Source organism: Microcebus murinus, chromosome 4 (assembly GCF_040939455.1).
Source record: "Microcebus murinus isolate Inina chromosome 4, M.murinus_Inina_mat1.0, whole genome shotgun sequence".
Classification (NCBI taxonomy): domain Eukaryota; kingdom Metazoa; phylum Chordata; class Mammalia; order Primates; family Cheirogaleidae; genus Microcebus; species Microcebus murinus.
Window position 1 is genome coordinate 30,466,362 of NC_134107.1, and position 21,610 is coordinate 30,487,971.

General features: G+C 46.3%; 1 protein-coding gene across 2 annotated transcripts in view; it reads left to right on the top strand.

The window, feature by feature from the left end:
- The window catches only part of PAMR1 (peptidase domain containing associated with muscle regeneration 1), a 74,165-nt gene that overhangs the window by 19,964 nt on the left and 32,591 nt on the right, over positions 1 to 21,610 (top strand). For both annotated transcript variants that reach the window (XM_012738763.3, XM_012738765.3), the window contains exons 2-4: positions 833 to 1,009; positions 5,396 to 5,524; positions 19,703 to 19,817. In XM_012738763.3, the coding sequence (XP_012594217.2) occupies positions 833 to 1,009; positions 5,396 to 5,524; positions 19,703 to 19,817 (421 nt within the window). The remainder of the gene's footprint in view (positions 1 to 832; positions 1,010 to 5,395; positions 5,525 to 19,702; positions 19,818 to 21,610) is intronic.

Sequence of the window (21,610 nt, forward strand, 5' to 3'; positions counted from 1 at the left end):
GCAATCTCTAATTGATTCCTCATATAGCTTTTGCCCACATGGTTTTCTTTTTACTTAAGGTATATGTATTAAAAAGAGGAAAAGAGAAAGAAAAACTCCTGCCCGGAAAGGGATACTTTTTTTCTCACGGGAAAGAACACTTGGTTGTACTTGGGGACTGAATGAAGTTGGGCTAATGAGTTCACCCTTGTATAACAGCGAAATTCTCCCAAACATACTAATTAAGGTACTTTTTGTCTTTTCTGTTGGTTTTAGCTTTGAAGGTACTATGAAAATGGCATGCTGTGAAATTGAGGAGCCAAGTTTGGAAGAAATGACATAGCCTCTACTTGGCAATCGGCCTTGCACTTGAATGGCCTAGTCTAGAGACTGATCTCCAAACTTTTTTGATGGCCCACATGCCGGGGCTGTGCTGTATAGTTGTGCAGTGGAATGGCTCCCCCTGGAGTTGTGCAGTGCACAACCTACGTAGCTGTAAGCAGTGGCCTGATGTACTCCAACAAAAATAGAAATGAGCATAGACACCCAAGAGATGTGTACTTGTTTACAAAGTATATACATGCTCTGCTGTTAATCCAATTAGATGATAGGTTGAAGAAACACGATTTCTTTTTTTTTTAAAGATAAAAATAAAAATGAATAGCAGTCATAATGAATTTCATCTGTGCACCAATGGATGGTTTTGAACACTCCCTGGGGTAGGCCACCTCACTTTGGCAATGTCGGCCCAGGAAGAATTCACACGGGTCTTCTCTTTCCTCGCAGTAGAGTACTTAAGGATCTCACCACTCCCTGCCCGGACCTGGCCTTACCTGCTGGCTTGTCATTTCAGAGTACACGGTCATTAATGAGGCCTGCCCTGGAGCCGAGTGGAACATCATGTGCCGCGAGTGCTGTGAGTACGACCAGATCGAGTGTGTCTGCCCCGGAAAGAAGGAAGTCGTGGGCTACACCATCCCTTGCTGCAGGAATGAGGAGAACGAGTGTGACTCCTGTCTGATCCACCCAGGTGAGCGTGGAATGGGAGACCTCGGGTGACTTCATGTTGTCCGAGGTAATGAACGGGAACAGGCCGAATGCCTGAATTCCAGCGGGCAGCCACCAGGAGGCTGTGGTGCCACGATTATTAAAAGTGACACAATTCAGCCCAGTCTAACTGCAGGCATGGGAATTAAACGGGTCAGTACTCTTTTAGGTGCTGAACTTGTAAAGCTGTGAATTTATTCCTTCATTTAACAAGCAGACTGAATAGCTCCTATGTACCGTGTCAGGCAGTGGGAATACAATGATTAGGAAAGGAAAAAAAGACGCACTCCAGCATGGCCAGAGCTCACAGCCGGGAGGGCAGAGGGAGAGCGGGCGGCTACCACACAGCCACACTGCGCGGCGAGTGCTCCACAGAGAGGCGCAGGGCCCCAGGCAGCGTGGATGGGAATGGGGGCAGGTAGGAGGAGGCTCCATGAAGACTTACCGGGGGACGTGGTGTGCACGCTGGGGGCAGGAGGAGCAGACTGGAAAGGGTGAAGGGGACCTGGCGGAGAGGTGGAGCCACAGAGGATAGCATGTGCCAAGGCCCTGTGGCAAGAGGGAGTGTGAGGTCTGGGAAATTGCAAGTAGCTCTGTCTGGCAGGAGAAATGTGTAGATGATGGGAAAGATGGAGGGAGGAGGGGGAGAGAGAGAGAGCCAGCGTACATGGGAGGAGGAGGGGGAAGGGAGGAGGAGAAAGAAGATTAAGAGAGTAATCTGAAGGAGGGAACAGGAGCCAGATCCCAGAGGACTGTGTAAGCTGTGCTGTGATGTTTAGGTTATTTCCTGAAGTTATTTTGGTGACATTGGAGATCTTTTAGTAAAGAGAGGAAAGCGGATTTTCTCTTTAGCTGTAGTACAGGGGAAGGATTGGGACAGGGGCGCGGCCAGAGGCAGGAGGGAAATAATGGGGACTTTAATAAAGGCAGGAGCCCTAGGGACAGAGAGGGTGGAGGGATTTGAGAGCTGTGAGGTGGAACTGGCTACACTTTGGGATTGCTTGGATGGGGAAGGAGAGGGAAGGAAGGGCAGAAGTCGACGATGATGCTCTGGCTTTTGACTTGGACATTTGGAAGGTGGTCCCAGTGACATGAAAGAGTCAGATGGGATGAGATGGGAACTTTAGTGATTATTTCTTTATGGTTATTATTGGCCTTAGAATATATACCAGTAGGTATATACAGTCAAAATGCTACTTTTTAAAAATCAAATCAACTGATAGAGTTCCTTTCTCAGTGGTGTTATGCCACCTATTTGATATACAAATAGATTTGTTGTTTTCTTCTATTGTCTATGTTTGAAAATATAAGCAAATACATAGACATATATATATATATTTATTTATTTTTCCCATTGTTGCACAAAAGAGAGCAATAAACATTGCTAACCATCTTGCTTTTTTCTCTTAACAATATACGCTGGAGCTCACTCCACACCCGTATAAAACCACATTCTTCATTTTTGTATGGTTGCATATATCTGCACCTACCAGAGTTTATGAACCTTTGGGTTGTTTCCAGCCTTTTGTCATTATTAACAATACTACAGACTGCCCCTAGGCATATATCATTTAGTATTTTTGCAGTGTATCTTTGAGGTAGATTCCTAGAAGAGGGACCTCTGAGTCCAAGTGAGTGGCAGATGTCATTTTCCAGCTTTTGCCAAATTCTTCTCCATGCATTTGGCGCCCACCCCTGCAGTGTCTGAGGGCACCGTGTTCCCAAAGCCTGGCAGCAGAACGCGTCGTTCGGGCTGCTTGCCAATCTTAAAGGTGGGAAACGGGATCTCAGTACGGTTTTAGTTTGCATTTCTATCATCATGATAGAAATCATGATGATCTTCTCTCTGCGGATGGCAGTGGTACAGGAGGATCAAGGTCCAGGCAACCAATGGCAGGGATGCGATGGTGACTTCCAGTGGCATCTGGTGGCACCAGGGTCTCACTGGACCAATGTGGTTTCCTGCAGTCCTAGGATATGCACCTCTGCAATTGTTTCCCTGGCCCTTCTGGCAACTGTGTGAGCTACCTAGTGTCTTTTTCTTTCTTTTTTACTGATACATAATATTTATGCATATTTATGGAGTGCACATGGTATTTTGTTACAAGCATAGAATGTGTAATGATCAAGTCAGGGCATTTAGGGTATACACAATCTTGAGTATTTATCATTTCTTTTTTTCTTTTTTCTTTTTTTTGAGACAGAGTCTCACTCTGTTGCCAGGGCTAGTGTGCTGTGGTGTCAGCCTAGCTCACAGCAACCTCAAACTCCTGGGTTCAAGCAATCCTTCTGCCTCAGCCTCCCGAGTAGCTGGGACTACAGGCATGCGCCACCATGCCCGGCTAATTTTTTCTGTATATTTTTAGTTAGCCAATTAATTTCTTTCTATTTTTTAGCAGAGATGGGGTCTCGCTCTTGCTCAGGCTGGTCTAGAACTCCTGACCATGAATGACCCACCCGCCTGGGCCTCCCAGAGTGCCAGGATTACAGATGTGAGCCACCGGGCCAAATAGTATTTATCATTTCTATACCTAGTGTCTTTTAAATGTAGCCTCATTCAGCTTAATTGCCCGGCTGGTTTTTGTGGCTTGCACCTAAGGACCCTGATGTGACTGAGCTGGAAGAGAGCATTGGCTGGCCTTCGGGAGGGCAGACTCAGCCCCTCTGGGTGGCAGTCAGATAGGGAATTAAAGAAGGAGAATTGGCAGGTGAGTGAAGATGGCCTTTGGAAGGCACAGTGACCTCACAGGGACCCAGTTATAGGCCATATGACCTACTGGAATTTGACAAATCATACAGTCATACCTGGGCATCCATGGGGGGTTGTTTACAGGACCTCCATGGATACCCAAATGCACAGATGCCCAAGTCCCTTAGTCAGCCCTGCAGAACCTCGGGGTTCCACATCCATGCATACCGTATCTTCCATCCACAGTGGGTTGAATCCATGGATGCCGAACCCACAAATATGCAGGGCTGACTATTTCAGCTATTCATCTTCTCTGGTAGGAGGGGGCCCTGGAAGAGGGGAAGCGAAATCAGGATGGTGTGGGAAGAAGGCTGCGAGTCTCTCTCCTACAGAAACCACACGAATACACTATCGGCCAAGGAAAAGCTAATTTCAGCCAAAAGCAAACAAGCATACTATCAGCTCAGAGAAATGTTGTTTATCTCAAGCAGTTCAGAAGCCTGGATCATTCATTCATTCATTCATTCACTCATTCACTCGAATAATATTTATTGAACACTTACTATGTTGCCAGGCACTGCATTAGGTGCTGAGGATATAATGGTGAACAAGATATAGTCCCTGACTTAAATCTATCATAGGAAAACAGACAATAGGCTGTTGACACCGAGCATGACGTATGCAATGGTAGGGATACGCCAAGCGAAGTTATGGGAAAGTAAAGTAATGATGATAGCTCATATTTTGTGGGTACCTTATATGTGCCTGGCACTTTACAGACGATAATTCAATTTAAAGGTGAAAACAGTCCTAAGAGGTAGGTATAATTTTTAATCCCAGTGTGACAGATAAGGACACTGAGGTACAGAGAGCTTGAGAAATTTGCTCAAGGACACACAGCTGAACAATGGCAGAGCCAGAATTGAGTTCTTGGTTTTGAAAAGTGGGGTTGAATTATTTCTGCTTTTTCTCACTATCCCCTAGCCCCTCAAAAGACAACGTTTCTAAAATGGTCCTCGCTAGGAAGTCACTCAGGTCTCTCTGGTGTGGCCTGCTGGTGACACTCGCAGGGTAAGCCTCTTGTTAGGCATTTGGGTTGTTTCCAATGGCATACTTTGGTTGTAGAAATACATGACATAGATTATTTAATGGCACAGGAAAATATTTACTATCGATTATTAAATTAAAAAGTAGGTTACAAAAGCAGAATGCACAGTATATAGTATAAGCCTAATTTAAAAAATGCATGTGTTTATACTCAGAGTGTTAGCAATACTTTTTTCTGAATGATGGGATCTTAGGTTTTTTTTTTATCTAATTCTTTTTGCTAGTCTGAATTTTCTAAATATTCCACAATAAACATGTAACACATCTACATAAAGAAAAAAATATATTATATTAATAGATTCTTCCTTTTCCTAATCATGTTACTATAAAACATCAGCCACTAACTGGGAAGATGTTGCAGACCACCCCCCTAAACTTCCCAGTCTGAATTCTGGTGACTCTGCCATTTTCCTTGATATGACCAGTTTTTCCTAGGGGCTTTGACACCTTTCTGGGTCCAGAAGCACTTAGTGGAGACAGGGCCCAAGAGAAGGTGCAGTCTTTCTCTCTCATGCAGCCGACCAGAACCTGCAAGTGCTTAGCCTAACACTCCTCTTCTTGGGAATGTTTCAGGTTGTACCATCTTTGAAAACTGCAAGAGCTGCCGAAACGGTTCGTGGGGGGGTACTCTGGACGACTTCTACGTGAAGGGGTTCTACTGCGCAGAATGCCGGGCGGGCTGGTACGGAGGAGACTGCATGCGTAAGTAGACCTTGAGCCAGCTCCGCCTCTAGCGCACGCTGGTGTAAAGTGTAAACTCTTGGCTTACAAGGGGCTAAGATTTATCTTTATTTTATTTTATTTTTGAGACAGAGTCTTGCTCTCTTGCCCCAGCTAGAGTGGTGCAGTGGCATCATCATAGCTCACTGCAACCTCAAACTCCTGGGCAATCCTCCTGCTTCAGCCTCCTAAGTAGCTGGGACTACAGGACTACACCACCATGCCTGGCTCATTTTTCTATTTTTAGGAGAGACAGGAGAGACCTGCTCTTGCTCAGGCTGGTCTCTAATATTTATCTTGTTGGAATCTGAGTTCTGGGAATCTTGTGGCCAGAGGGTTTTCTAGGTAAGACTATAAAAACAAAGATGTGTTTCCATCTGGGGTGTGTGGATTGTGAACATTGGTTTGAATTGTTGGTCACAGGAGGTTTATATCTGCTCTTCAATCTCCCTTTTGTAAGGGAAGTGAAGGCATTCTGCACATAGCATGCCTGTGTCCATTCCAGAGCACTTATGTGGCAGCCCTGGTCAGCAAACAGTGAATAGGCTTCAGAAATGTTGTCTGTAGAGCATTTTACTTACACATGTCTGTTGGTAAATTTCTTGAATCCTGAGTTAAATTCCTGGAACCCACAGCAAATTGCTAGCATGCCATTTGTCCCATGAAAAGGGTTCTTTCTGGGAGCTACTTGATCTTAAAGAATTACTTAATCTTTATAAAAGTTCTCTTGTGAGTTTCAATAATTCTTTGACAATGGAATGGAAATCTAAGCTCGTGCTCAGTCTAGATTCCCCTCTGCCGTGCCCTGAAGGATGAATATCCCTCTAAGAGTCTGTGTCTGCAGCAATGTACACATTGCTATTATTTCATTAAGCTTATTTAATATGCTTTGATTTGAACCAGAAATAGTCAGAATGGTCTTACAGTCTAATTTCACTCCTGTGGATGATATTTCCAGTTTACAGAGATAGAAGATGGAGTATGATTGGTAATCTTTGCCTGATCCAATCTGTAGTGAAATGCCACCAGTTTTAAGACTCTATGGCTAAGGATGACGTGTATGGTCTACAGCTGAGAAGCCCAACTATCCCAACAGGTGAAGGAGTTTATTGGCACTTCAGGGTGAGCCTGGGAGTTAAATTATCCAGAATACGGAAAAGTTTTAAAGTGTTGGTCTCAATAGCAGATTTAAAACCTCAATGCCATTTTAGGTGGTTTCTAGTAAAATTTAATTTAGTACTTGGAAGATGATGTACCAGGTAGGTTAGCTGCAAGATTTAACCCTGATCTTTCTTTGGCAACTGTTCTAATGAAAACTGTATTATATAATGATCAGAACGCAAGCTCTGGAATGACACAGACCTGGGTTTGAATAATGGCTTTGCCCGTCACTACCAGTGCGACCTTGGCCACGTCATAAAAAATGGGAATAATGCTCCCTACTTTAGAAGGCTGACTTGAGGGTTAAATGAGATAATGTGTGTGGAGCACTTAGTGCTCTGCCTGGTAATATTAAAACCCAATTAATGCAATCAATATGTCAGTATTCCATAGGCTTCTTAATTGCTGAGTTGATAGGTGGTCCAGAAATAAAAACTACTTTCAATAATAGTTTAAGAGAGACATAATTGGAGTTATAGTGCACCACTTTAGCTTTCACATTGAACTTTGGACTATACGAGATCACTTTGGGTTTTTCCCTGTTTGGGATCATATATTAGGTTACTTTTTCTCTGCGTACGTGAATGGGAAAGGGGAATTTGATGGGTTGGAGTGGTGGATGGGGGTGTGGTCACGCATGGTCTTGTAGGTAGGGAAGTTAGGTGAGGAACTCAGTTGTCATCCAAGTGTTGTGGGAAGCCAAGGAAGAGTGGCGAAGTAGGGTGTGGACCAAGTGCTCTGAGAACTAGATAAGAGAGTAGTTATGGCAGGGACTCAGGGGGAGAGAAAGTGTCAGAGAGGGAGGTGATGGTTGAGCTATGCCTGTGCTCGGATGTGGGTGAAATGGGAAGCTACTGCGGGCAGAGGCAATAGAATGGTCAGGGTGTGAGAATGCGAGGTACGTTCGGGGAAGCATGTGACATCAGGTGTGATTAGAGTGCGGTGACGGTGTTAGGGGCGGGTAGGCAGTGACAGTGGAAAGCTGGTAAGCTTTGGCTGTGAAAGGCGTAGTGTGCCAGGACTCAGACCTCGGACTCTGTCCTGAGGATGGTGGTTGGTGTGCATTGGATGGTCAATCAGGGGAGTGACATTTGACAGGTGACTCCAGCGGTGTCTGGAGGATACACTGCAGCGGAGGCAAGACCACACTCAAAGGTAGCAGTTAGGAGCATGATTTCAGTGGTTCCGGGGATGGAGAAGGGCAAAGGTAGAAGTGACAGGACACAATGACACGCTGAATGTGGAGGTGAGGAATCTTGCGTTTACCTTTCAAGTTCCTAGTTTGACCGGCTCTATAGATCAGCTGTTAAGAGAATAATAAATGAGAAGAGGTTTGGTGGGGGGAAAAGGTGAGTTCCACTTGAGATGCGCTGGACTTTGCACATCTAGGAGAGACCCTGTAGACAGTTGGAAATAGGTGCCTAGAGCTCAAGAGAACTTTGGAGACTTGAGATATACATACAGGGGTGACAGGCCGAAGCATGAGATGAACAGAGTGCCGAGGGCAGAGGGGAGAACAGCAAACATACATGGAAAATCAGAGAAGACAGGGAAGGAGATGAGAAAGGACAGTTAGAGGGGTGGGAAGAGCACCAGGAGGAAAGAGGGTTCTGGAAGCTGGGGCAGAGTGGTTCAAAATAAGGGAGCAAGATCAAGTGGGATAAGGAGATAAAGAAGATTTTGTATTTGACGGCTAGCAGGTGACCGGTGACCTTAGCAATGGCAGTTTCATGTAAAGAAAGATTCGAAGGGGAGAAAATGGAGACAAAGAGTAGATACAATTTTCAAATTAGCTTAATCAAGCAGGGGAGGGAAACATAAGGTGGGAGTTTACACGAGTAAATAGAGTTGTGGAAAAATACAGATTAAGACAGGAAAGACTTGAGCAGGGTTGTAAGCTGATGTGGGGAAGTGTCAATAAAAGTATTAATAGAAGCTGAAGATGTGAGAGTGAAAATAGTTGAAGTCGCGTGGGAGTGAGATGAAGAACAAAGGTGAAGAGTAAAGGAGGGGGAGTTTCTTACTTCTGTTCTAGGTTGAGGTAGGAGGGAAAGAATTATTTATAAGTAACATACATCCACTTGTTAGCCATTATATAGTAGGAACAGTACTTTATGTCCAGTGTTTTATTTGGTCCGTGCCATTACCCCATGAAATCTGTACCCCCATTTTATAGATGATGACACTGAGGCTCAGAATGTGAAGTAACGTTTAGGGAGAAAGCTCAGGGTGATTGCAGACCACTTGTTCTTGTTCTAATGCCCAGTCCTAGCCTGCCTCCCACTGGTGGGTTCCCCCTCACAGTTCTATTTTCTGTAGAGCTATTAGAGGCTGTGCTTGCGAGTATCGAAGCTTCGGGGCAGCCGCATGAGGATAAGAAAAGTCACCGGTTAGTGATAAGATACAGCATGTCCCAGCAAGACTGAGGACCCAGCTGAAGCTGGAGCTCCTGTGCAGGTGACACAGTCAGGTGGGACAGCTGAGAGGCGCTCTCCAGAAGCGTGGTTGCAGAGGTGAGTAAAACCAATCGTTTGGTTGATCCAAGAGTTGGCTAAGATGTGGCTGACCAAGATCCCAGTTGGGAAGGATGTGAAACCAGAAAGAGCCTGGGAGGGGGAGAGAACAGGGACTGGGGCAGAAACACAGACCTGGTGGTAATAAAGTAACGGAGCGTGTGGATAGAGGGGTATTATGGTCAGAGAATAGAAGTTCTAGGTTGAAGCTTTCAGGGGTGGTGGTGAGGATGATGTGTTCATATATGTCAGACCATGTTTGCTGTGTAACAATCTCAAAAGGACACATATGTTTGTTTTTCTTTATCGTGGTTCTGTGGGTTGGCAGGGGTTCAAGCATTTTCACCTGGGCCGGGCTGGCTGAGCTCTGAGCTGCAGGGCTTGGGCAGGGGGGCAGCAGCTACGTGGGACATGAACTTCTCAGGGTGGGTTGTGGAAGCACAAGAGGCCAAGTCTTGCTGTTACAGGCACACTTATGGCCTCTGCTCACATCACATTCACTCACGTTCCATGGGCAAAAGAACTCACGTGGCTAATCTCCAAATCAGTGGAGTAGGGAAGTATGCTCCATCCAAAAGTGGCTCGAGGGGTGATTACAAATACAAATATTTCCTAAACAGCACTCCAGTCACCCCATGTGAGTAAGAGGGTTTGACCAGGAGACAGGGTAAAGGAGGAGAAGAGTATTTCCACGCAGGAGGTCAATAAAGCAAATGGGAATGAGACAGAATGATTGCAGTTGCCCAAAGAAATCCCATACGTGTGCCTTTCCAAATAGCACCTGTTGGTTGAGTCTTGGGTTGAACTTCAGTGCATGATGCAGCTGTACATGGAGTCTATTTGGTTGGGCTGGTGAGGGTGTCCATGTGTAAGATCGAGGCTTTCTCAAGGACAGCAGAGCTGGCTCAGGGCAACCAGTCATCACTACTAGGCAAGCAGAGCAGAGAGCTAATGCCTTCATTCATTAATCTCCCATCCATTCAGAAAATATTTCTTGAATGGATGCTCCCAGCTGCTGGCCGTAGAACAATAAGCAGGACAGATGTAGTCCCTGCCATCTTGGAGCTTGCAGTTTAGAGAGGTGAAATCCCCCACCGTCTGCCCCAACACCAGCCAAAAAAAAAAAAAAAAAAAAGTAAAAAGAAATTTGGAGCGTGGTCAAGGCTATGAAATGAACAAATAGACTAATGGTCAGATTCCTGTCTGATTCTGTGTTGGCTCGGTGGTGCTTGCTTGCTCCCATTATGCTTGTTCTGAAAGCCTAATCACACACAGTGTATGTTACCATAGCCGTAGGCATTGATGGAGCATATCTTATGTAGCGCTGGGCTGGTCACCAGGGAGCACCACGAGCCCTCAGTGAGTTAGCAATCCATCTATGGAAACAGGGCTTGACCGAAATTAGATGTCAACGTGATGTTATTAGGTTCTTATCACCCACACCTCGTATTGGCGCTAAGTAAGTAAGAAGGGAATTCATAGGAAGAATTAATGCATCTCACTAGTTGCCGAATTCCTGTGCGGTGCTGGGCACGGTGCTGCCTGCCAGTACTAAGTAAAGGGAGGCCTGTTCCTGGCGGGGCACCGCGCTGGAGCTCCGGGGCAGTGCAAGCATCTGCCCACTAGATGGCGCCCAAGCGATCCTTTCGGGCCGTGTTTCCCGAAGGAGGAGGACTCTGCCTGAGCCGGTCTGCTGAGCGCTGGCTTTTTTCCTGACTACCGTATAGAGCCTCAGAAGAAAGGAGAAGTGACAGGCAAGTGCCTGAAGGATCAGGGCTGGTTTATATTAGACTTACAGAGCATTAGGCGTTGAATAGACGCAGGAGCCCTTTTATTTGCTCACTGTCCTTGACAATGTTTGTGATAGCATTAACCTAACTCATGACAGTGTTACAATTTATTATGCTACCGATTCATTCATAAGCATTGATAGGTTATATCATCCAGGAGAATCGGAGAAGGGCCTGAGGCCATTGAGCCCAGGAGAGAACTCATCCCCATCTTCCTGTCCAGAAAGATTGGTTTCACAATCTCAGAATATCCAGACTAGGAGCTAGTGGCATTTTGTTGCCACAAAGAAAGGAGCTGTTTTTTTTCTTCCTTTCCCTATTTTTTAATGTGAAAAATTTCAAATCTATGGAGAGCTGAAAGAATAGTATACATCCATTTACTCTTTACCTGGATTCACTAATTATTGTTTCCTAACATCTGGCTCTCTCCTTTTCTGCACTATGGACTCATGAATTTTAGGGTTTTTTTTCCATGTTTCATGACATTATCATAATTTTTATTTTTGATGCTCAAATTGTCCCAGTTTTTTTCCTTCAATCCAGTTCTACTACACTGTTCTTTGAGTAATCGTATGCTTTCTCCCCTCAAATGTTGCAAGTCCACCTTGATTTCTATGCCCAGGTCCTAGAACCAGCTATTTCTCCATGAATCCTGGTTACTTTTAGTGGGGAATGGTATTTAGAAACTGTGATCTGGCTGCTGGTTCTTAGAGGTGCTGGTGTACAAAGTGAAAACCAAGGCTTCCTCTCAGAGTTTCTTAAACTCAAAATTTGAGTCCTTAAATGGAACCACTCTGCTGACCTCCAGAGTGGTGTTGACTTAATGTGGCCACAGGCTGAGTTCCTTGGCCACCAAAAGAGATGAGCATTGTGGGGAGGAGAGGTGGCAAGAGCAAACCAAAATGCTGCACTTCTAGCTAGCATGGCAGTGATCCCAACCTTCCAGTCTCTGAAGGATATTGGGGATCTAAGAAGGTTAGGAAAGCAACCCAGATGAGAGGGGATTTATGGGGAGAGATTATAGGCTCTTAATACATTTATCTTCTTAGTCACATTTTGGACAGAGGCAGAGGAACAGAGGAACTGGCCATAAGCCATGGCCCAAAATGTTTGCAGGGTGGGTGTATTAGAGAGGAGGAGGGTTTGGGAAGTCTGCTACCTGAGCCTTAACCAAGAATGATTAAGAGCAAGTTTAAGGGAAATGGCTTACAAAGCTGTGTGCCATTGACTTATGGCACTGTCCTCTTGAGGAACTGTGGAATTGCCCCAAGTGGAGTCACTGAAAACTGGCTCATCTTGTTCCATCCTTTTGTGTCTTGACATTTCCAGGAAAATAATAATGCCCAGTTGAGTTCCAATTGGGGATGGTATTAGGCGATGGTTAGCAGCCTGGGCTTGGACCTAGGAAGACCTGGATTTTAATCTCTACTCCTCTGTGACATTGGGCAAAGTTTCCCAATCTTTGTAAATGTCAGTTTCCTCATTTACAAAATGGGAATAATAATAATGGCCCTCAGAGGGTTTTGTGAGGATTAAATGAAGTACTATCTATAAATCCCTTAATATGGAGTCTGGTATATAATAAGTACTCAATAAATGGTGGATGCTAATCTTAGTACTAAACCAGAGCCATGCATGAAATGAGCTCTTTTGGTGAGCTTGTTTCTTTGTTGTCATTTTGGGGACAGAGGAAGAAATCAATACAAGGCCAGAGAGGAAAGGTAGCAGAAGAGAATTCCCCAAGGGGCAAAAGAACACACACTGAACATGAGAACGCAATCTTCCCTGGACAAGTATTTTATGGCAAACAGTTTTTTATATTTTATGTGCTGCAGCTCTTGAACTATAGAGAATTAATATTTGGACCTTTGGAGAGAATTTTATGTTGCAAAAAAACTCATCAATCATAGCTCAGCTTCTAGCGAGGTGTAGAAGGGTGTGAAAGACCTCCCCTCTTCCTCAAAAGTAAGAAATCACTAGATAAACCAAAGAAAATCATGATTTTCTTTAAATCCACAAATTATCTGTGAGCATGGAATCTAAAAGAATCTAGACTCCAGAGGGGTGAGCTCTTCTTAGGTGAACAAGAGATCAGGATGCTTCACACTTGGAGACAGCTGTTGAAGTTGGGGGCAGGGCAGGTGAAGGAAGGGACACACCAGAGAAGGAGGAGAAGCCAGCCAGACTTTTGGCCCTTTGGGCTGGCCTGTCGGACTTAAATCTAGAGGAGATCCCAAAGCAAAGACAATCCTCTCCACCAAGTATTTCCTTAAATGAAATTTTGCTGAGCAAGCTGAAATGAAGCTACAGATCAGAAAATCTTGGGATATTGTAGCCTTGCAGCTTCAAAAAGTCGTCTCATAGGCTTACAGCTTTCCAGTTTTGTAGTCATGAAAGTGCAGAAAGTTGTGAGGAGGAGGAGATAAAAATCAAAGAGAGATTTCCTTAGGTTTCTGGTGTTTGAATTTCAAGGCCCTTCTAGTGAGATTTTTAGCCTCAGTACAGCCCCAAACCAGCTTAACTCCTTATTGGGTTAATCTGATCCATTTCTCATCATTTCTAACTATGAAATAGAGGAAAGAACATTTCCAACCAAGGGAAATCATAAATTTCCTGTTATGAAGAAGCAAAGAAAATATGATTAATAGTCAAGAGAACAATCAGTCAAAAGAAATAGACCATGAATGGCCAAATGTTGAAATTTTAAGATGAGAACTTTTAAATAACTTTAAAATCAATATATTAAAGGATATATGGGCAAAGATGAATGTAATGGATGAAGATATGAGGAATTTCAGGATATATTTGGAAAATATTAAAAAGAACCAAATGGAAACCCTAGCACTGAAAAATACATTATCTGAAATAAGACAGAAAAGCACTGGAGGGAATTAACAGCCTGTTGGTCACAATACAAGAAAGGATCAGAGAACTGAAAGACAGGTTCATAGAAATCAACCAAGCCAAATCACAGAGAAAAGCAATGGAAAGTATTTAGCAATCTAAATTCTTTGTGCTGCCCTCGCCAGACACTATATTTTGAGCTGGATTGGGCAGGGCTATCTCAGTGTGCATTTTTGGTGAGGACCCTGGCAACTTTGGGGAGGAAAGATTTTCTACAGCAAAGTGATAGATGCCATTCTTGGTGGACAACCACATTCTTAACTGAGTGGACAGGCCATTTGGTACAGGGGGTGGAGAGGGGCTTTAAAAATGATTTGACTGAACAGGAATAAGTTTAAATTGATAATTTAATACGGTCATTCATTCCGCTAACGGTTACTGTAATTGACTAATGACAATGCACATAAAGGTGTGAGCAAGGCAGATGGTGTCCTTGCTCTCACAGAACGGCGTCATGATGCAAACAATTCAATAAACAACCATTATTAAGGGTAAGTTTGATTTGGGTTACAGGGTGAGCCATGGAGTCACTCCTGGACCCCTGATCAAAGCCATCACTCAGCGCTTCTGTGTGCTGAGTGTTCAAAGTGCCTTCCTGTACTGACTCATTTAGTCCTTGTTGTAGCTCTCATCACAGCCATTTGACAGGTGAGGACACTGAGGCACAGAAAGGTTAAGTAACTTTCCCGCTATCGCTGTCACACAGCTCGTAAGTGGCAGGCTGAGATGCAAATTCAGAAGCAGACCCGAGAGCCTGGTCCCTTGTCTCCTTACTAAACCATCACTCTGGATGTGACGGGCACTTGAGGTCCTCACTCTGAGTGCCTGTCCGAGGGCCCAGCAGGCCATGGCAGGAGGACCCAGACCACGTGGAAGATGCGAGTTTCCTTGCAGCGCCTGGCCTGGGACGTGGGACAAGTGGCTCTACCATCACCGTCTGGGCTGCTGGGCCTGGTGGTGGTAGGGTTCTGGGCAGTGATGAGCCCTGGAGCAGCAGGTCAGAACCTGGCCTGCCCCCTGTGATTCATGTGCCAAAATAGTCAGTATCTCAGATCCAGGAAACACTCAAGGAAAGTAACAACATTTGTTGCCAGTCGCTGAGCGTTTTTATGTACCAGGCTCTGTGCTAAGGGCTTTACACACGATATCTCATTTAATCCTCAAAACAAACAAGAAAAACGCACGGTGGTGGATACTACTATTATTCTCATTTTCCAGGTGAAAAACCTTGGCTCAGGGTCTCACAGCTGGTAGATGTTGCACTGAGATTCAGACCCAGGCTGGCTCTGCAGACCCTGAGACCTGCCTCCTGAGTCCTCTTGAAGGAATAGAAATGCAAATGCCTCCTGAGTCTGAAGGTTTTTAAAGTCCCCTCTTTTTTTATTTTTTTCTAAGAGGAAAGATGAAAGAAAAACGAAAGCTGACCACGTCTCAGAAGGGTGTGCTGTGTCTCTTCCCCGCATTTCCCTCCCCACCCCCGCCATGCTGGCTATAAGAACACTCCTGTCTGAATGTGAGGGGCGTCAATTTTTCTTGGGAACCTTCCAGGTCTCTCACTGGTTTAGAAATTAAGGAAGATTTCCTTTCCTCGCTGTAGAAGCGGAGTGTGTCCAGCTATCCCCCCCATTTGGGTCTGTAGCAATGGGGAGGGGTGGGAGGTATATCCGGGATTTGAGGGCCCAGGGCACAGTCCAGCATCATGGACAGATCCCCCTACACGCACACGCACTCACGCGCACACATGCACGCACACGTACACATGCACACACGCACGCACACGCACACGTGCACGCACACGCGTGCGCACACACGCCTTCTCCTCCCGCAGCCAGGCGTTGTTAGGGAGTCTGAGCACATCTCTCAAGCTCTTTGCCTGCTCTGCTCTTTCACATGCAGGACCACCTGCTAGGTTGGCCAGCGGTACTTCCTTGGCAGGGACACTCTGTTGTGTTCACTGTTCTGCCCCGGACAGAGAGGTGCAGTCAGTCTGTCCCAGCGCCCAGGCCTGCAGCTCCCAGTGCAGAGGCTGGAGTGCAAGGGAACTGAAGGAGTCCCTTGACGTGGGGAGGGAGTGGGGCTCCCTGCTCTTGCTCTTTGCCTAGTATTCCTTCTTTTTCCAAGCACTGTTCCAAGAAGTGGCCTCTTTGTCTCTGGTTGGTTGGAAGTTGTTCCCCATCTTGGGGCCAACTCTGCCCTCCCCTTCGGAGTGAGAAGGAGCCCCATTAAGAGGAACAGAGATGTTGCATGTGTTTGGAATCCTGGCTCCTTCTGCAGGACAGCCCCGGCCTGCAGGAACAAGTGGTCCAGCGTTTCACACGGCCAGGGACCTGCACCTGGGTGAGGACGGGGACACTGAGCCCTCCGGAGGCTGCATGAGCCCCTGGAGCTGGCTAAAGCCTGAATGGACCTGCCAAGGAGCCCTGAATGGGGTGGCGCAGGCACTGCCTCCCCTTGGATTTGCAGAGGGGCCCAGGGGCATGGCTGTCTGCTTCCGGCTTCCACGTGGAGGGAAGAACCTGGGCACAGGCTGGCAGCACCTGCTGCTGGCTCTGACTTGGGTCCCTCAGCAGGAGGTTTGCTGAGGGAGCTGGGATTTAACACCTTGCGGGTTGGGAAGCTGCCAGTCCCAGGGGGCGGAGGCTGTGCAGGAAGGCTGCTTTTTTTGTCTCTCACACCCGCATATTCCTTCCGCAGCCCAGCAGCAGATGGGCAGATGGGGGCGATGAGGAGTGTGAGGTGTGCAGGAAGAAGGAACGTGCGCTTCAAAAAATGGGGAGTGGGCAAAGATTCAATGTCTCTCTTTGGGGGCGGAAACTTTCTGCTGTTTCAAAAATGGAGCCGGAGAGGGCTGGATGAGGGTGTCCCTAAGACAGCTGAACATACCGGCCAAGACCCAGCATGGGTACCAGACAGATCCAAGTTCAAATCTCTGTCCTGCCACCCAAAGGCAGTAAGCAAATGTATACTGATTTTTCTGCTAAGAGTTTTCCTATGCATCATCTGCTTAAGTCTCACTAAACCACATAAAGTAGGTGCCACTTTTATTCACATTTGACTCGGGTGTACTGAGGTTCTGAGAGAGGAAGTAACTTGCCCAAGGCCACGCATCTGGTGGGGATACATGTAAGGCTGACTTTCACACCGAGGGCAGTTGGACCCTGAAGTCTCTATTTTTAACTCCTGCTTTACAGTGAGGGCAGTGATTTGCAGTCTTCTCACTTCCCAGCCTCTGAGCCTGGGAGAGCCGCTTTATTTCTCCAACCTTAGTGTTCTCGCATCTGGGAAACGGGAAGATGAATGCTGTTCTCTTAGGATTCTTATGAGGATTAAACGGGAAAATGCTTGTAAAGCCTTTAGTCAGTGCCTGGCCTGTAATAAAGTCATCACTCATTCACCCAACAAATACTTACTGAGCGCCTGCTCTATGGCAGGTTCCATTCTAGGTGTGCAAGCTAGAAAATTCCACCGCTACCAAAGGGAGCAGACAAGTAAGCTAGATAATCTCCAGCAGTGATGTGTGCAATGAAGAAAACAAATCAGAGAGATGACAGTGACTGCAGAGGGGACTACAGAGGGGACTGCAGGGGAGGGACTATTTTAGTTGGATGGTCGAGGAAGGCCTCTTTGAAGAAGTGGCAGTTGAGCTTCATTCTTAAAGGGAAGAGACATTCCCTTCCTCCCATTCTTAAAGGGAGGAAGAAGAACCTTCTAGATTCAGAAAGCAGCAAGTTCAAGGCCTGGGGTTGGGCACAGAGAGTAGGCTGTGAGTCTGGAGCAGTGTGGTCAAGCAGATGAGTGACACGTGAGGTCAGGCAGAGGGCAGGTCTGGACAGCCAACGAAGCAGGGTCATGAGTGCTGTAGGAAGGTGTTTGCACCATGGACAGACTTTGGAGGGCTTGAATCAAGAGTGCAGCGTGATCTGATTTATTTGTTTAAAAGGTGGTTTTGGCTGCTGTTTGGACAGTAGAAGGTTGGGGGATAAGGGTAGATTCCAGGGGTCCAGGGAGGAGGTTGGGATTGTAGAGAGAGAGATGATCGGGCTGGGGCCAGGCAGGAGCCCCAAGTGGAAAGCAGAGACTGATGTTTCCCACTGGGGGAACAGGGCGGCAGCCATGAAGATCTGAATGAAAGACGAATTGCACAACCTAGGAGTTTTCACAAAAGGAGCAAGCATCAGACCTTACACCCTGTCAAAAGTAGAGTTTGGGCTCTTTTCCTAACACTGTAGAAATATTACTACTGATACTGGGCATGGTTGCTCAGGTCTATAATCCCAGCACTTTGGGAGGCCAAGGTGGGAAGATCACTTGAGGCCAGAAGTTCAAGGCCAGCCTGGGCAACATAGCAAGACTCAGTCTCTACAAAAATTAAAAACATTAGCCAGGCGTGGTGCCATATTCCTGTAGTTCCAGCACTTTGGGTGGCTGTTGTGGGAGGGCTGCTAGAGCACAGGAGTTCAAGGCTGCCGTGAGCTTTGAACTTCAAAAGTGTTGCACCACTGCACTCCAGCCTGGGAAACAGAGCAAGACCTTGCCTCTTAAAAAAAAGAAAGAAAGAAAGATTACTATTGTCATTTGCCATGGAGCAGTATTTTGGCAGAGGGTGGTGGTGGTGTGGTGGTTATTGAACATAACTGCATATCCAGAATTTATGATGTCAATCTGGGTTTTTGTATAGAACTAGGGTAAATAAATTTTGTCTGAAAATGGCTAGATAGTAAATATTTTCATTTTCGTGAGCCTTACTGTCTCTTTCCACAACCACTCAACTCTGCCATGATAGTGCAAAAGCAGCCATAGACAATGCATAAATAAGTGGGTGTGGTTATATTCTAATAAAACTTTATTTACAAAAACAGTCAGTGGGCCGAATTTGGCCCATGGATCATAATTTGCCAACCCCAGTTAGAGAATATAATTTATTTCATGACCCAAATAATTTTGTCTTAAAACCACTTTAAGACATTTTCTTCAAACTCTTGAGTGTGAAAATACGGTGCATCTTCCATGCCTGTGCTTATCTTAACACTGGAAAATATGATAGTAGTTTCAGGACTACTCAGCCCATCGGTTTTCAAACCTTAGGGATTCCTTGGTGGTAACCCTACCAGACCAGGTGAGGGTGGGGTTGAGGGTTTTGGCTCCTGCTTCTGCTTCAACCAGGAGCCCTTCTTTGATCCCAATTTTTTTTATTGGTGGCCTTGATAAGAGTTTGTTTGAGTAAAAGGGGTTAGGGGCAAGAAAAAGATGGAAAACCATCAATCCAGTCCAATTGGCTGGAGATTATCTCTCCCTTCCAACGGCATATATTAAAGATGCATTTATTACATGATTGATTGCTCATAGAGAAAATTAACGTCGATTTTCTGATTGGCCGTGGGTGTGAGGAGAGTAGAGATGAGGGAAGGGTCTACCTTCTGAGCCTTTTGAGGTGGGGGCAGCAGGCAGGCATTTGGAGGCCTGGACAGTGGCTTGAACTTCACACAGGGACCCAGTTAGGCTGGAGTCTCTGCTCTGTCACTTAGTAGCTAGAAAAGTTATTTATTTTAACTTTCTGATTATCTGTTTTCCCAGCTGGAAAATTGGGATGATACCACTTCCCTTCCCAAGCTGTTGGGTGGATTAAATGAATTACTTTATGCAAATTGCCTAGCACATTGCCAGCTGCTTGAGAAATATCAATTTCCTTCTTCCTTTCCTTTATTCATTCTGTTTTCAGAAGTGTGGACTTTCTCCCGCCTCTTTCCTGTTGACCTCAATTTTTGTGTCCCGATCTTTTCTTTTCTCCTTAGGATGTGGCCAGGTTCTGCGAGCCCCAAAGGGTCAGATTTTGTTGGAGAGCTACCCGCTAAATGCTCACTGTGAATGGACCATTCACGCCAAACCTGGGTTTATCATCCAATTAAGGTAAGGGGCTGGGGCTGGAATTAAGGAGTCTGGGGTTGTAGGAAACAATAATGGGGCAGAGGGCCCTGGATCCCATGATCACAGGCCAACTGTCAGCTCTTTATTCTTAAAAGCAGAAAATGTATGTTGGAGCTATTCTCTTTACCTCTCAGGGATTCTGTGGGATAAGGCTTGGCTAAAACTATAGTCAACTAAGCACTTGTCATTCGCTGCTCTAGAACTGTGGGGCTCCAAGGGTTTTACCCAAGGATAGCACGAACATACTGACAGCAAAATACTGAGAGCAATCCAGCCATCCACAAATCTTTAATAAGGCTTCCTACTACCCCATGCTGGGCTGGTCCTGTGGAAGGGATGGGAAGAAGGAAAGGTATAGGTCTCACTTTCAAGGCATTTATACTCAGATTGGAGTTGATGCTTGTCACAGCTCCTTTAATTGCTATTCTCAGCAAACAGCAAACACCCTACGACAAGTAAACCACTTCTGCCCCCTGTGTGGACGATAAGCCATTTTCTTCTTAGGGAGCTTTGGGGTCCTCACAAATGTTCAGTTTATGCCATAGTCCAGGGTATAGACCCTGCTTTACTGTGACTATTGATAAATAAATACTACAAGGGAGCCGTGTTTCGTAGGAGCTGTTCACTGCTGCGCCCTGGCGCCTGGAGCAGTTCATGGCGCCTGAGAGGTGCTTGATCCGCTCTGGTTGCAGGAGTGAATGTTGACAGAGCTGCCTGCCGACTACAGTGCCTCTTCTCTCTCCCTCGGAAAACACCTCCCTTTTTCCTCTTCAGGGAAGCAGGCGGCTCACTCCCCCCTAGGATTTCTAGAGTCATTGTCCCTAGACAATTAGCTCTTCCAATTTAAGCACGTGGTGAGGGGGTATGGGATTGAAACCCCCGATCCTTTAGGGCACAGGCTTTCAATAAGTATTTTCTGGGTGGATCCGTGGGCCCAGAGGCTGCCACATGCCAGCTGGCTCCTTGAATGGCTCTCTGTTCTCCAAGGGGGACAACCAGAACCCCGAATTTAAACGGCCCAACGAAGCAGATCCCCTTCTCAAGCCTGCTCTTCAAAACTGGCACGTGGTAGCTGGTGTCCCCAGGACCTGAGGACCCGAGGTTGGGAGTGAGTCTCCTTAGCTGGGCTCTCTTGGAGGAAGGCCGGCTCCAGGGGCACGTGAGGGCGACACTGTTCTACCCCGTGGGCTCACGGCCTGGTCTGCCAGGGATGAGAAAAGCGGGTGTTAAGTGCTGCATGGGAACATTTCAGCAGCTTCGGGACCAAGACAAATGGTCCCCTCAGGGCCTCTGAAGGGCCTCTCCAAGATCCAGGACGCAGAAGGAAATCCCAAAATACCAAAGCAGTGGAGGATTGAGAAGCTCATTAGCTGCCAGGAAAGGGCCCTAGAAAGGTGTGGAAATATGGCGAATTTCTTTCCATCTGGTTAAACCGGGACCTCCTGGCTGGGGATGGTAGTAATAATGACGAAACACTAGGACGCAGAGGCACCACGTTCAGCCCAGAAGCTCAAGAGTCATCCCTGATGTCCCCTCTGCGTCACCTCCCACCTCTAGGCCACCACGAAATCCATTTCCTTACCTGTAAAATAATCTCGCATCCATCCATGTCTCTCTGTCCCCACTGCCGCCGTTCCATTAGGACTTCAAACCACCACCTTCCTCCACGGGGGGATTGTGTCCTGGCTTCCTCCCCCGCGTCCCCGCGCCTGCTCTTGCCAGCTCTGCCGTCCTCTCTCTGCAGAGTGGCTAGAGTGAGCCTTTGAAATCCTGCA